Source organism: Bos grunniens, chromosome 21 (genome assembly GCF_055505025.1).
Source record: "Bos grunniens cultivar Pamir isolate PY7600 chromosome 21, Bosgru_T2T1.0, whole genome shotgun sequence".
NCBI classification, from domain to species: Eukaryota; Metazoa; Chordata; class Mammalia; order Artiodactyla; family Bovidae; genus Bos; species Bos grunniens.
The window spans coordinates 28,664,057-28,679,275 of record NC_141185.1 but is presented as its reverse complement, the minus strand read 5'-3'; the positions used below and the strand labels follow the sequence as shown (position 1 = coordinate 28,679,275).

Here is a 15,219-nt window from a genome sequence, read left to right as displayed (position 1 = left end):
TGTTTAAGTGTGGATATGATATTTTTAACCATCCCTTCATTTTTCACAGTTATTACCTTAATGATATTTAACACTAAGCAGTACTATAGCTGATAGCTCAGAAACCCGTCTTGAATGCCTCTTACCGGGTGACACACAGGAAGACAACGAAGGTTTTTAGGAAATGCTTGAAATATCACTATCATACGTGAAGAATGAAGTCGTTACCTTGCCCTTTCCATGAGGAATTCCTAGAGGACAATGTTTCACGGCTCCAAGCAGAGCTGCCACAGCAAAACTAAAGCCAGTCACTGCTTCAGGTGAAGACTTAAGCACAGTAAGCCTTTCGAGGCAACGATCTAAGAGTGGCGTCAGGTAGGAAGGTAGTGCCACAGCAATGCAGTGTAGACACCACGCGGCTGCTAGTCGAACGGAAATGCTAGGATGAAGAGTAACTGAAATGACATTGTCAAGGATGCCTGCAGGGATGGAATAAACAAACAATGACTCAGCTACAGAAATAAAGATGTCATCAAACAGCCAAAAGAGTAAGCGGCCACATGGATTTAAAATATATTATCTTTATCAAAAGCCAATCAGAATTGTAAAAATTAAGTGATACATAATTATAATTTTTTGTACCTAAGAATTACTTCTACTAATGTATCACATGAAAATTGGCTTAAATTAAGTCAGTAGACAAAGCAAAGTTTTATTTCCTAAACAAGCCAATGTTCTGCTTACTTGATCTGAGATCATTAATGTGGTACTAGAAATTAATAACAAAAACATGTTGAGAAGAAATGTCACATCTCAGGTCAGCCTCCTTTTCTTGTAAGTCCTTTCTGGCATATTTATCTATGTAATCAGTATTCTCCCTATCCACCATATTGCTCTTACCTGAGAACAAAATGCTGAACAAAATCAAGGCTTCACTAGGTCCCAGAAGGCTACTAAACCACTATGAAGACAATGAAATGCAAATGCTACCACCAGTAACAAGAAAGTCTGTACTGCTACAGTTCAACATATACCTTCATGATAACGTGTAACAGTTCATGTCGACTGCTACCTTACCAATATATGCCCTACAATAAATTGCATACAAACCAAATATAATGTAAGCTCTAGCCAGCAGGAATTGTGTATCACAGTCAAAGGACAAAAGCCATTAAAGATGATTTTAAATAGTAATTACATAACAAGCCTGTCACAAAAGGCCACACGCTATATGATTCTATTTATATTAAATCTCGTCCAGAACAGACAAATCCAGAGACAGAAAATAGATTAGTGGTTATCAGGGCTGTAGGAGAGGAAATGCGAAATGACTGCTAATGGGTCATTTAGGACTTCTGGGGGTGATGAAAACATTCTGGAATTAGACAGTGGTGGTGTTTGTACCACTTTGTGAGTACGCCAAAACCACTGAACTGTGTACTTTAAACCGGTGAATTTTATAGTATTATCTCTCAATAATTTTCAAAGAGAAAGGAAAGAGAAAGGAAAGAGAATGCTTAGAAGACCTTTGAGGAGGTAAGTTACATGTACCATATAGAAACTAATACTAACACTTTCACTGCAGATGAAAGATATAAGTTCAGGATTACTTCTCCATTTTTCCATGTTATCTTAAATATCTCCAGAAAGGGGGTTAGAGTAAAGAAGAGACCTAGAGAACAACCTTTATCTACAAAAGCTAAAAGGAAAAAAAATATCAAATATATACATATTTTATATAATCTTGATTATACATATTTCATAAAATGACCCTAATAAATCTACAATAAATGAGCGATATGAAGGAGCTTTTCTTTCTCAGAGAAAAGTTCTCTAAAAGGAAAAGTGAAAACAAAGTATTCAGACTAGTCAGAAGCAACAGATACCTGCACTTGAATCCTGTAACAACGGTGCAGCCGTGGTGCCGAGACTGTGTATGAGATTTCCAAGTTCTTGTAAAGCACACACCAGCATATGCTGGCTGGCAGCTACATCTGCAGAGCCAAGCCGGGTTTCCAAATTACCATCACTCATTACAGCATCTGATAGAAACAGGAAAATTAACTAGGCATCACTGTTTTATTAAAATGTATTACAGGCAATAGGTATCAGGAGTAAAAACATATAAAGGTAAAGAATACCTCCACTTGATATATATGAAATCCTTGAGGCAGTAACTAAAATACTAAAATAAGACTTGCATCTACAGAGAAAGAACTGAACTAATATAACCAATTTAGTTCAAGCAAGCTGAGTATAGATGCCTTATCACTCTTCTAGCAAGTGGCCCTGAAAGGGAGAACTCCATAAGCAGAGTAGACTTCGGACAGTAGAAGAACTAAGATGAACTACCTGTTTTAAAGAGAATGTATCTTAACTTGTATAGAAAGACTATGAATTCTAAGGAACTATTAACCACCACCCTCTAAGATCAGGACATCTATGTAACAGTTCTTATCAAGTTAGATAATTTATGTCTCATCTATCATAGACTGCTCTACTCTGAAAAAACTGACCTGTATTATAAAAGTAGCTTCTTTTGTATTAACATAATTATATACCAGTCCAGCTTTTCAAAGGGACAATTTCTTTAGCACTGTTTTAAAAGAGACTGTCTTAGAAGATCCATACCCATAACTTTCTTTAACTTCCAGATAGCCTGGCAAATATCCTTAGCAGCAGCAATTTGAGCCTTTTCTCCAAGAAGGCCTCCAACAGTAGCTCGAAGGATAAATGAAACACAACGGCGACTGCAGACAGCATCAATCTGAGTTTGGGTGGCCTTAGGGTGTGACTGTGAAACCAGGCTTAGGATATGAGAAAGAAAAGCAGCAAAATTTTTCTCTAGCCATGCTCCTCCTAGTGTTGATATAAACACCACATAAGCCTAAAAAATAGAAATGAGTTTTATCTTCAAAATGAAATAATTTCAATTCTATATCAATGTCTTATCTTCCATGAAATATGCAGAATTTATTAATATTTTTTAGTTTTTCCTCATTTGTGTAGCCACTTTAACTATATAAATATTGTACAATGTTTTGCTTGTTAAGCCAAAATTGAAGTACCTAGTCTTTCAACTGAGATTTCATTTATGCTGCCTGTGTTTTATTTTGGTCAGACTTGCAAGGCTTCAGGACAGCCAACGTAGCTAGCTAATCAGTAAAACATGCCTATGACTTTTCCGAACAAAGCATTCAAGCTCTTTAACATTGTGAAGAAGAAAACCCAAATCAAACAAATAAACACAATGTAAGAATTAACTATGGTCTAATACCATAACTCTAAGAGAATTCAGTTCTAGAAAATGGAAAAGAAAGTTTATAGTGATGAATCACTATCTTTATTTTCATGAATGCTAATGGTTTGCCTTACTCTAGAGATACAGAGAGTAGTTATCTCATGTAATCTGTTTTTTAAAAACAGTTTACAGTTATGCTGGGACATTTTATATTTTCATGAACTCTAATATCATACAGTATAAAACAATGAGGATTATACGTGAATTAAAAAAATATATATGCGTTTGCTTAGACCCACAATGGCATCTAGAAAATACGAAAATTCAAAGAAAGAATGCAAAGACCTCTATATTCTCTTATTCAAAGACCCTTTTCCCAAGGTTTAGCTTTTTAAGTTTTGTTTAGGACCAAGAATTTAAGCCCTTAAGGAAATTACAATTCTGTAATCTTTATTTAAAAGTAGAAACCATATAAGATAGAAATATAATATTGCCCACGCTGAATATTATGTACCTAACAGTTTAAATTTGAACCCTATAAGCACACAAAAACACAATGGAAAACATGTGAAAACACAAGACACATGGAAGCCCAAGGCCTGGAAACAAACAAAAAAATGTTTACCTTTCAAAGGAAATAAACAAGTCTCCCATTATTACGAACTGAAAGTACACTGCAATAGCTTATTTAGCTGGCTTTGTATAAACAGGCTTCTTTTACTTATAATCTAGCTTTTTTATAAAGTATTTGGCCTCACCACATCTATTTATAAACATGAGAGCATAAGTGATGACCTGGCACAGTATCACTTCTGCCTGGAGTCAGATACTGAAACTTTCATCACGAGCAGGTGGGAATTACATTTAGAGACTGGTTTGTGATTCTAACCTGAGTAACTCCAACTCGAACATCCCTACTGACTGAACTGGTTCCTTTCAGCATATCTCCACTGGCTCGAAGAAATCCTGAACTTCCACGTAGAAACCCTGTTCCTAGTAATTCCAGAACTTCCTCCAGTGATACTCTGCGAATGCTCTGACGTGAGGCTGCTATAACAAAGAACAAAACAAAACATGTAATTTTGTTTTACAGACTAAATTTTAATACATAATCTTGAACAGCATGTTAACAGAAAGAAAAATAAAACTAAAAATCCAAACAAAAGGCAGAACTTACAGGACATTACACACAGTAACACATAAAGTCACAAAAGTGTTCAGACAACAAATCATAATGGACTCTGATGTATCAAGTCAATGACATCTTAAAGTCTATGCCACTTTGAGATTATGACCTATTGCTCTCTTGCCCTCAAGTTAAAAGGCTAACAGTCTTCTAAAACAAGGGGAAACATAAATAAACTGCCCTAATTCTCCAAGAGTGAAAATGCTACAGGGACTTCTCCGGTGGTCCAGTGACTAAGACTCCATGCTCTCAGTGCAGGCGGTCCAAGTTCAATCCCTGGTTAGGGAACTAGATCCCACATGCCGCAACTACGACCTGGCACAGTCAAATAAATAAATAAGTAGAAAACACTACACAACACTTTGAAAATTCTTTTGAAATACTAAAAGGCCAAAAATCATAATTTTACCTTTCTAAATGCTCTACAACTCTCAATGAAACTTATATAAAGTAACCACACCATGTTTTTTAAAAATTCCCAATTGCAAGTACAACTTTTGTTACATCCTCAGTCTCTAAAGAAATCAAAGCTAGTATTTACTAAAACTTCTCAGTCAATCCTTAGGCTGCAATAATTAAGAGGCTAGCTAGGCAGAAGGTTTTAAGTTTGTCTGCAGTTTGACACAGTTGCGTTTCTCCCTGTGAGTATCTCCTTTTAAAAAAAAGAAAAAAAAAAAATTTTCACCCTTTCATTCTTCTGAAAAAATGATGGTCACATGCTCTGATCCTCATTACCAACATAAGTCATAGGCAGTGGCAAAATAAACTTATGTTAATCCAAGTCAACATTCAGAAAACTAAGATTATTCAGAAAACTAAATTTCTCAGCCTAAAGATGACACAGATGAAAATCTATACTGGTACATGGAAAGAAACATTAGTGAACAGTACAAATCCATGCCCTCACAGATCATAAATTCTAGAAAGGAGAGACAAGAATAAATATAACAAATGACAAAGTGTCTATTAATAGTATGTCAGACAGTGATTAAAAGCCACCCAAAAAAATACAGCAGATATCTTTTATGTGCAGTGAGTTCTCTGGTAGGAGACAGGACAGGGTGTGAGGATGGTGCAAGAGCAGAAGATATAGGACCTTGTCAATCATTATAATGATGATGTGAGTAAAGTGAGGTGCCAGTGGAGACCCTCAAGCAAAGCAGTAACAGCATCTGTCACTTTGTTTCTGTGCTGAGAGAAGACTACAGAGGGGCAAAGGTGGAAGTAGAAAAAACGAAAACATTAGGAGGATTTAGTAATACAACCAAGAGGTGATGGTAGCTTTTAACAGGCTAGATCAAGGTAGTTACAACAGGAGTCTTGGTATACATATGTACATAGTTTTAAAATTTTTTATTAGAAAAAATTTCAAAATCACAAAAAAGCTGCAAGAGTAAAATAAATTCTCACGTACCCTTCTCCTAGCTTCCATATCTTCCTTATCACTTTCTCATTTTTGAAGCCTACATATATGGCTAGTTGTAGTTACAGAAAAGCTTTCAATTGCGTAAGTAATGCTGTAAGATTTCTCAACACATAATATCAGAAAGAATGTCAGGTTTGATGTCAGTCTGTCCCTATATTGGTGGTATTATCTTTGAATAAATGAATCAGGTGTCTGTCAATCTCATTGACTGTAAAATACCATTTTCCCCTTTATTATCACTATGCCACCTGTGTAGTGATACTTTGCTGCTGCTGCTGCTGCTAAGTCACTTCAGTCGTGTCCGACTGTGCGACCCCATGGACTGCAGCCTACCAGGCTTCTCCATCCCTGGGATTCTCCAGGCAAGAACACTGGAGTGGGTTGCCATTTCCTTCTCCAGTGCGTGAAAGTGAAGTCGCTCAGTCATGTCCAACTCTTAGCGACCCCATGGATTGCAGCCTACGAGGCTCCTCTGTCCATGGGATTTTCCAGGCAAGAGTACTGCAGTGGGGTGCCATTGCCTTCTTCAGTGATACTTTAAGACAGTATAAATAAACTCTAACCCATTTAAGAATGCACTGAAGACTCTTATCTGCATGAACTATTCCTATAATGACTGCAAAGGTCATTATCTAACATTCATCACTTCTAAACTTTTTGGTTGGCATTCAACTGTAAAAATAGACCTTTCCCTTCTCCTTTATTTACTTATTTTCATTAAAGACTCATAGATTCCTTTTTTATTTAACATGTTATAATCTATTTCTAGCATTATTAATTCTAATATTGTTTTGAATTTGACCAGAGGAAGTGTCTTCAGAGAGCTGGCCATTGGACGTCCCTTATTTTTTTGGCACAACAAGATGTCCCAGGCTCATTCTCAGATGAGCCTCAACCATATGAGCCACTTCTCCATGGAGCCCCAAGTCTAGATGGTTTTAATATTGGTAAGTAGAATAGGTATTGAGTGTGAGAGAGACGATTCAAGGTGACTTTCCAAATTGCTGCTTGAACACCTGCATGGATGAAGCTGTCATCAACTTAGATTAGTAAGACTGCAACTGCAAGGAGAGCAGGTATATATGTATACATATGGGGGAGGGGAAATCAAACATTCACTTGGGACAAGTCAAAACATCAAACAGACATTCAAACAGAGATGTCAAACAGGCAGGTACGTATGAGAGTTCAGCATCCAGGAGAGAAGTGTGGGCTAAAGACATAAATCCAGGAACCCCTGATGCACAGACGGTATTTAAGCTAAGAGACTGGCTGGGATCACTAGAGTGAGCCCACGTAAAGAGGAGAAGATCAAGGACAAGGTAATGGGTGTCTTCTTTGAGAAGACAAGGAATCATTAAAGACTGAAAAGGAATTTCTACAGAGGAGGAAAGAAAACCAAGGCAGTATAAGGCCCTAAAAGGCAAGTGAAAAGAGGATGAGAGGAAGATCAACTGAGTTAAAGGTTGCTGAAAGCTGACTCCTGCTGTCAAGTAAGACAGCAGAGAACTGCCCACTGGCTTAGCGTGACTAAAAACTAGAATGGAAGCTGCAAAGTTTAGGGGCTTTTAATCTGTTCTGTTCAGTAACACCTCTTACATGCTGAGAATAGTTCATGGCCTGGTATAAATCCTCAATAAATACTTGATTATTTATTGAATAAATGATGAACATGGAAGTCATTGATGACCTTAACAAAAATAGTTTTTGACAGACAACTGGGGAAAAATCTTAACTTAAGTGCATTTCAAAGAAGAGAGAAACTAAAAACTGAATATCAAGAACCCTTCTGAGGAACTCTGCTGCAAAGGCAAGAGAAATTGGGCTCCAGTTGGCTGGGAAGACACAAGAAAAAAAAAAATTATTTTGAAGATGAGAGGAGGGTGGGGAAATAAAATAAAGATGAGAGGGGGGAGAAAAGCATGTTTTATAGGGAATGAACCAACTGAAAGGGAAAAGTTGATGTAGGAGAGGGGAGACTTCCTACAGCTATGTCCTCAAGCAGGTGAGCAGATGAGCTCTAATACATATTGAACATAAGGCTTTAATAGAAGATAATTCATCTTGATAATAGGGGAAAAGTCTTGATAGCAGGGGAGCATGTGCAGATAGATGCTGGAAGGTGGTAGATTTAGTAGGGGGAGCCTATGGAAGATAGGCCATCAAATGAAAGTAATATAGGAGAAGATGAAGGTATAAAATAGTTAGGAAAGTGGGACCATAAATAGACAAGGGAAATGAAGATACGAACCTTTAAGTTCTCAAGAAGTAACTTTAAAAGATTCCATAAATCCCTGGCAACTTATCTAAACTGTCCAAATATAGCAAATTTCAAGTATCTGTTGTTTGGAATTATTTACATCATTGCTCCCTTATACCAATCTAGAAGATGGCAAACCAAATGTATGTAATCAGATGCACGCTACTTAAAAAAAAAATTCTCAAGAATCAGATCTTATTTCTTACTGAGCAACACTCCACAATTAACTTACACCAAAAAAAAAAAAAAAAACAAAGGCCATGGTGTAGAGGAAGACAATGACTGAACAAAACACATTTATTTAAGAGTTCTTTTAAGTTTTTCCTCAAACTTTCACTGAATTGTTTTAATATGAACTCTGAGGACTTTGAATGCTCCCAAGCTAAAATCTGCCTGATATTCTGCCTCTTTTCAGAAGTAATAAGGGGTAGCAGTAATGCTACGTATGTTTGTTCAAGTCAACAGGGAAAAAGTTATGGAAGACATTATGAAAACAATTACATAAATTTACCTGTTCCTGGATGTTTAGAAATTATGGCTTTAGCCAACACCGTGCCTAGTAGTTTTGAAACTGAAATCCGCACATCATAATTGGAGCCTTCAAAGGATTTAAAGCATAGTGTGGCCACACTGTCCAGGTCTGTACTCCACATAAAGACGGCCTCATTCTGAAGTTCAAGGAGACACTATTCAATTGGGAAAAAAAGAAATTAATGAAACACAAAATAGAAATGTCAGGTTCAGATATACATAAGTCGAAGAACCTATCAAGAGCTAACAAAAAGAATACACAAATCCAAAGTCTCTAAATAATGACTGCAGGGACAAGTGAATACTAACTATAAGCCATAAAAATTACGATATATAAAGCAATGTGTCCACAAAGACCCATTTCTAATTCAGCGGGGTATGAAAAATGTCTTTAGAAGCTATCTGTTGGCTATGAGCAATTATGAGACTAATTCCAACATAAACACTAACTGTCTAACCCACTATGTTAAGAAAGCATGATAAAAACAAAGGTCACTTTCAAACAACACAAACCTTACAGGTAAATTTTACACACCCATAGAGAGGAGGGACAGTGGAATGGAAGGAATACTTAGGAGTCTGACAACTTGACCCCACTTCTGACAATGTGCTGCTAACTACTTTTAAGAACCCTGGGAAATTCACATAACCCTTGCAGCCCTGTTTTCCTCATATGTTAAAATGAGACAGTCTCACCTCAATACCAAGGTAGCAGCTCTGAGATCATGTAGCGGTTACCAGTGTTTTCACTGGGATTAACTGATTAAGTTGTCTTTATATTAATTTTTACAAATTCTGCTTATTAGACTATTTTACCTTTGCAGCAGCACAACGAACAGCCATGGATCTATCTGTTAAGCAAGATCTAGCAGCTTTATAAACATCCCTGTGGCAAGGGGTAGCAGCAGCTCCCAGTCCATTCAGTATGTTTTGCAGACTCAGCATAATCTCATAACGACCTTGTGACTGTCAAAGAGTAAAAAATTTAAGGATCAGGAATAAAAGTTCACTGTGAAAAACAGCATGAGCATTGAAATTTATCTCACATTTTAGAGAAATAGTAGGATTTTTATACAAACTAATTAACCTATTCTGACATTTAAAAACATGAATAATTTCTATTTTACACAGTGTTTACTATTTTTTTATGCTTCCTTTAAAGCTTATGTATTTGGGTGCATCAGATCTTCGTTATGGCATGCAGATCTTTCACTGTGATGCAAGGATGCTCTAATTGTGGCACAGGTTCAGTAGTTGAGGCACAAGGGCTTAGCCACTCTGCAGCATATGGGATGTTAGTTCCCTGACCAGGGATCAAACCTGAGTTCCCTGCACTACTAGGCAGATCTTAACCAATGGATCACCAGGGAAGGCCCAGTGTTTACTACTTTACAGTGCTATTTGTATTAATATATATTATACTTCAGTACAGTACAAATTTCATAGGGTTGACACGCAGATTAAATGAAATTGTATGGAAGTACCAGGCATAAAGCTTGCACATTGTTAAGCATTCAATAAATGGTTGTTACAAATGAGGTAACATGGTAAGAGTGCATGGTCTGCCACCTACTAGCTACATGTCTTTGGGCAAATCTGTTTCTCTATCTGTTATATGGTTGTTGTGAGGATCAAATGAATTACTACATGTCATTACTGCACATGGTGACCACCGCCCTAAAATTAAAAGATGCTTACTCCTTAGAAGAAAAGATGACCAACCTAGACAGCATATTAAAAAGCAAAGACATTACATTGCCAACAAAGGTCCATCTAGTCAAAGCTATGGTTTTTCCAGTAGTCATGTATAAATGTGAGAGTTGGACTATAAAGAAAGCTGAGCGCTGAAGAACTGATGCTTTTGGAGAAGACTCTGTGGTGTTGGAGAAGACTCTTGAGAGTCCCTTGGACTGCAAGGAGATCCAACCAGTCCATCCTAAAGGAAATCAGTCCTGAATATTCATTGGAAGGACTGATGATGAAGATGAAACTCCAATACTTTGGCCACCTCATGAGAAGAACCGACTCATTTGAAAAGAAGCTGATGCTGGTAAAGATTTAAGGTAGGAGGAGAAGGGGACGACAGAGGATGAGATGGTTGGATGGCATCACCAACTCAACGGACATGAGTTTGAGTAAACCCCAGGAGTTGGTGATGGACAGGAGGCCTGGGGTACTGCAGTCCATGGGGTCGCAAAGAGTCAGACATGACTCAATGACTGAACTGAACTACTGAGAACAGTGCCTGACACACAGTAAATGTTCAGAATATTTTTATCATTTATTGGTGTGAGTAAACTCAAAGTTTAAAGTCTGAATTTAGATTTTAAAAGATCTGGGTGTGAATCCTGGCTCTGAACCTTAGCAACAATGTGACTTTAAGCTGTTCTTACTTATTTCTTCAACTATAAAATGAGGATAAGGAACTTCCCTGGTGGTCCAGTGGTTAAGACTCTGGGCTTCCACTGTAGGGGGCACTGGTTCAATCCCTGGTCTGGGAACTAAGATCCCACATGCTACATACCATGGCCAAAAATAAATAAATAAAAATAAAACGAGGTTAAGATGAATCCCATAGAGCCAGTAAATAAGCGCCTGTGGGGAAATCATTCACCATAGTGCCTAGCACGCAGTAAACACTCAAGAAATAGTACCTGTTTGTGTATCTCAGGAAGTTAAGGCTACTACAGGTAAGCTAACATCAATATCATTTTCATAGCAATGTTATTAATTTTTGTTCAAAAGGGGCATAATAGTGAGTAATTACAGGTGGACATAGCAAAATGAGTCCAACGGGAAACTTAACTTTTTTTCAAATACTGCCAGTTTCAAACACTGTCTATCACTACTGGTGTGTATCAAAGGTGGAAATCCCTTTTGATATTTCCAAAACACTGTGGTACTGATAAATCAACTCAATCATAAAGGTTATAAAGTGGAGGAGCAATAAAATACTTAGCAAGAACTTAATATTTTCTGAGACTTATAGAGTAATTCTCTGTTAACCATGAGCCCTAAAAAGTATAGCTTTATCAATGGCGCTAAGAGGAAAAAAAAGTTTAAAGTGGACACACTTCAGTAAAAAAAAGTTTTTACAGACACGTCCTTTTAAATAAAACCATGTTTATGGATGTTAACAATCTCTCCTCCTTAATCATCTTCTTCAATCTTTGTGAAAGCTACTACTGCTGAGAAGTAATCTGCTGAGTTGATTTTCTCACCAGTTTTATATTATGGATTTCACTTCTCTGTAAAGTTCTATAATCAGTTACATTCTTCTTGAAATTTGGCATATTTTATACTTGAATTTTCCCATGTTTTATCCTGATATAGTTAAAGAAAGGTGTGTGACAGTCCTGCATTTTTACTAATTTTCTAGACTTCTTCAAAGTAATGTAAGAATAAGAACTAGTGCGATTTTTTTTTTTAATATTTAAAGGTGCTGAGTTATCCTTAAATATGAGGAACCACAGATTTAAAATTTTTGATATACAAACATACAAATGTTTGAATCTCAAAACGTGATTGGTAAAACTTTAGTTGGCAAAAAATTACAGTATATCTTAGAAGTCTGATAAAGACAAAGGGTGTTTCACAATGGTAAATGATACCAACATATCAGTGAGGCTAAGGCTGAGAATATATTCACCCCTGGCAATTAAAAGGTCATCCAGGTCCTAGTCAAGCTTATGTCCTTCACACTCTTTCCTACCCTGATTTTATTCCTTACTCCCTGCTGATGCTGGTAGAATACTAATCCATCCATCAGGTAGACGGTCATTACCCATTATGTATCTGGACCCTTGGTGGCAAGCACTTGCTCTGGCACTAGTAAGTAGCATGAGATGGAAAAGGTGAAACAAGGAGGAGCAGGACAGGTCTGCCAGAGAAACACCTTAGTTTGTGTCCACTGGAATTAGTCTGAATACACAAAATTTTACTGCATTATTGTTTTTCTAATAAAGATTTAATATACAAAGTACATAGGTGCACTACCTAAAAGTATGTCATTTATGGATATATTTACACATATACTATGTATGCTTGTCACAGATAAGGCTCTTTTATTAGCTCAAGAAACTATAAAATCTGTATTTACCTCTGCACTCTTCATGGCTTTGAGAATATTCCCCACCGTATCAGTAAAGGTGTTACCTAAAATTCTACCCAACTTCTTGTACAAGGAACCCAAACACACCACAGCAGCGCTGAAACGACATTTCAATTAGAAATCAGTCAGGAATGAAAAAACAGGAAAAAAAGGATCTTAGGACATGCAAAGATGACTACTTAAATTTTTAAAGGATAAATTTCCCAGAATCTACTCCACTGTTAAGTCATAAGGAATGACACTGGAGTATCAAATGATTACATTTTCAATATAAGAATGTTAAAAAGATCTATCTTCAACTAATTTAAATCTCAGCCCAAAGACTCCATTCCTCCAAATTTTTTAATAGAACTGAGCTTCATATGTTAGATAATCAAAGACAGTCTTAAAAGAAAAAGAACAGTGTTCTCATCAAGTCTCAACATTTTATGGAAAAGCATATTCTATCATAAGCTAAAAATTAAATCAATAAAAAAATTTCTATAAAATTAGTACCATGGAGCCATACATCGTAAATAGCCTTCTCTAAACAACAGGTGATAAAATGAACTGAGTCCTATGGAGAAAGAAACTTAGTTGTTCTTTTAGGATCTTAGAAAAGTATTGTTCTATATATTTACTATTAATCTTCACTACTAAGAACTAATAAACTAAAAGAACATCCAAAACATGAAGAATTTAACATACTTGTTCCTTAAACACTCAACGGCTAAAATATTAATCAGACGGTTTTGATTCCCAAATCTAAGCTTCACATGTCTAAAATTTTTAAAAGAACTATTTCTCAATGGGAAAATATTAGATCTTTTCAAAAGCTACATATTTTGTCTATGCCTATGTGAGGGTTTTCACCAAGAATAGAAGAGCTATCAGAATATGGATAACCTGGGTTCTCCTGAGCCTGCCCTGGTAGTAGGCCACTGGAAGGAATGTCTGGAGTCCCTCCATTTAAAATCTTCTTGCCTCCTGGAGAAGAGGCATCAGGGGGAGGTGTACTTGTGATGTTCAATGGGCTGGAGCCACAGCTGGAAGGTGATGACCCTCTTATCCTGTGGATTTCCATGATTTCCTCAGCAATCATTCGACCTATTTTTCCTGCCCCAGCCCTGGTTCCCCCTGGAATCCCTGGAACAGTGGGGTGGGTCCTCTTCGGGCCACCTTCTCCAGAGGGCAGCATGCTGTCCATGCTGTGGGGGGACGCTGTGAGCTGCGGGAAGCTGGGGTCCCCGCCTTCCAGGACGTTGGCTAAAACAACGGTGTTCGTGGAGACAATGTATTCCACTTCCTTGGTCCAAGGGTTCATGAAACTGAACCACCGACTCCGTAGTGTGATGAAAGAACCATCTTTGATTTTAAACTTGTAGCAATTAGTGGTAATCTTTTCTCTTGACTGTAAAACTTGCCTATGACATTCTGCGAGATGTCCTATGTCGTCTTGGTGGAAATACTCATAACACGACGTGCCTAGAAGTTCTTGTGGTAAATATGCCAAAATAGCTGTTGCCCTCTGGTCTACAAAAACAAACTTCCCATCTATCGCGTGCCGGGAGACATATTCCATTGACTTCACCCTGATTTCCCCGTTTGCCGGTTGTGGAACCATGTGAGAGTGCAGCCGTCCAATGGCGACAAGGCAGCTAAGATTACACCCCTCGTTGTCTGGTTCGTTGTCTTCATCCAGCCCCATCTTTGTGGGCGGCCAGCTTTTCAAATAGACATGATAGACAACGATCAAGGCTCAAGTAGTCCCAGTAATGATGAAGCAGCAATGGCTGTCATAATGAGCCTTTTGGAAGCAGATGCTGGGCTTGGTGGCCCTGTTGACTTTAGCGACTTGCCATGGCCGCTGTAAACACTATATGTTGCTTTGGCGACAGCTGCAGTATCAAAGTGCATTACTGATGGAGTTATACAGTCTGTGAAGCTTACTGGATAAGGAGAGAACAGCTTTTATGTACTGTCTTCATAAAAGCCATCTCAGAGCCATTGATACAAGTCAATCTTAACAATGTGTAACTTCAGAAAAAGTGGAACTAAAGCCTGCTCCAGTGTTTCCTCATCATTGATTATTGGGCTAGCTGTGGATAGCTTGCATTAATTGTATATTTTGGATTCTGTTTGTGTTGAATTTTTTAATCATTGTGCACAGAAGCATCATTGGTAGCTTTTATATGCAAATGGTCATTTCAGATGTATGGTGTTTTTACACTACAAAGAAGTTCCCCATGTGGATATTTCTTATACTAATTGTATCATAAAACCGTTTATTCTTCCTTGTAAGAATCCTTTACTATAAATATGGGTTAAAGTATAATGTATTAGTTAAATATTTTTAATAAATGTTTCCCTTGTTCTATAAAAAAAAAAAAAAAAGCTACATATTTTTAAGAAAATGAGGAAAACAATTTGTATTCATTTTTATAATAATTATCAAGTAGTTTAGTTCTTTAAAAAAAATTATTTTACTAAACAGAGTTGATTAACA

The 15,219-nt window shown here is 37.1% G+C and overlaps 1 protein-coding gene and 1 pseudogene across 22 annotated transcripts in view; both read right to left on the bottom strand.

Annotated features, from left to right (window-relative positions):
* Positions 1-15,219, bottom strand: part of HEATR5A (HEAT repeat containing 5A) — a 103,727-nt gene that overhangs the window by 67,528 nt on the left and 20,980 nt on the right. For 19 of the 21 annotated variants that reach the window (XR_015149787.1, XR_015149789.1, XR_015149790.1 and 16 more), the window contains 7 exons: positions 12,723-12,831; positions 9,440-9,589; positions 8,604-8,778; positions 4,110-4,270; positions 2,611-2,866; positions 1,866-2,021; positions 208-458 (listed from right to left, as the gene is read on the bottom strand). Coding sequence is in view for 16 of the 21 variants with exons in the window: in XM_086363737.1 (XP_086219863.1) it covers positions 208-458; positions 1,866-2,021; positions 2,611-2,866; positions 4,110-4,270; positions 8,604-8,778; positions 9,440-9,589; positions 12,723-12,831 (1,258 nt within the window). In the remaining 5 variants the exon portion in view is untranslated. The remainder of the gene's footprint in view (positions 1-207; positions 459-1,865; positions 2,022-2,610; positions 2,867-4,109; positions 4,271-8,603; positions 8,779-9,439; positions 9,590-12,722; positions 12,832-15,219) is intronic. The other 2 variants (XM_086363742.1, XM_086363747.1) reach the window with 1 other exon arrangement.
* LOC147349310 (basic helix-loop-helix ARNT-like protein 1 pseudogene) lies at positions 12,867-15,102 on the bottom strand (annotated as a pseudogene). The gene has a single exon (XR_015149793.1). The product of XR_015149793.1 is annotated as a basic helix-loop-helix ARNT-like protein 1 pseudogene (transcript).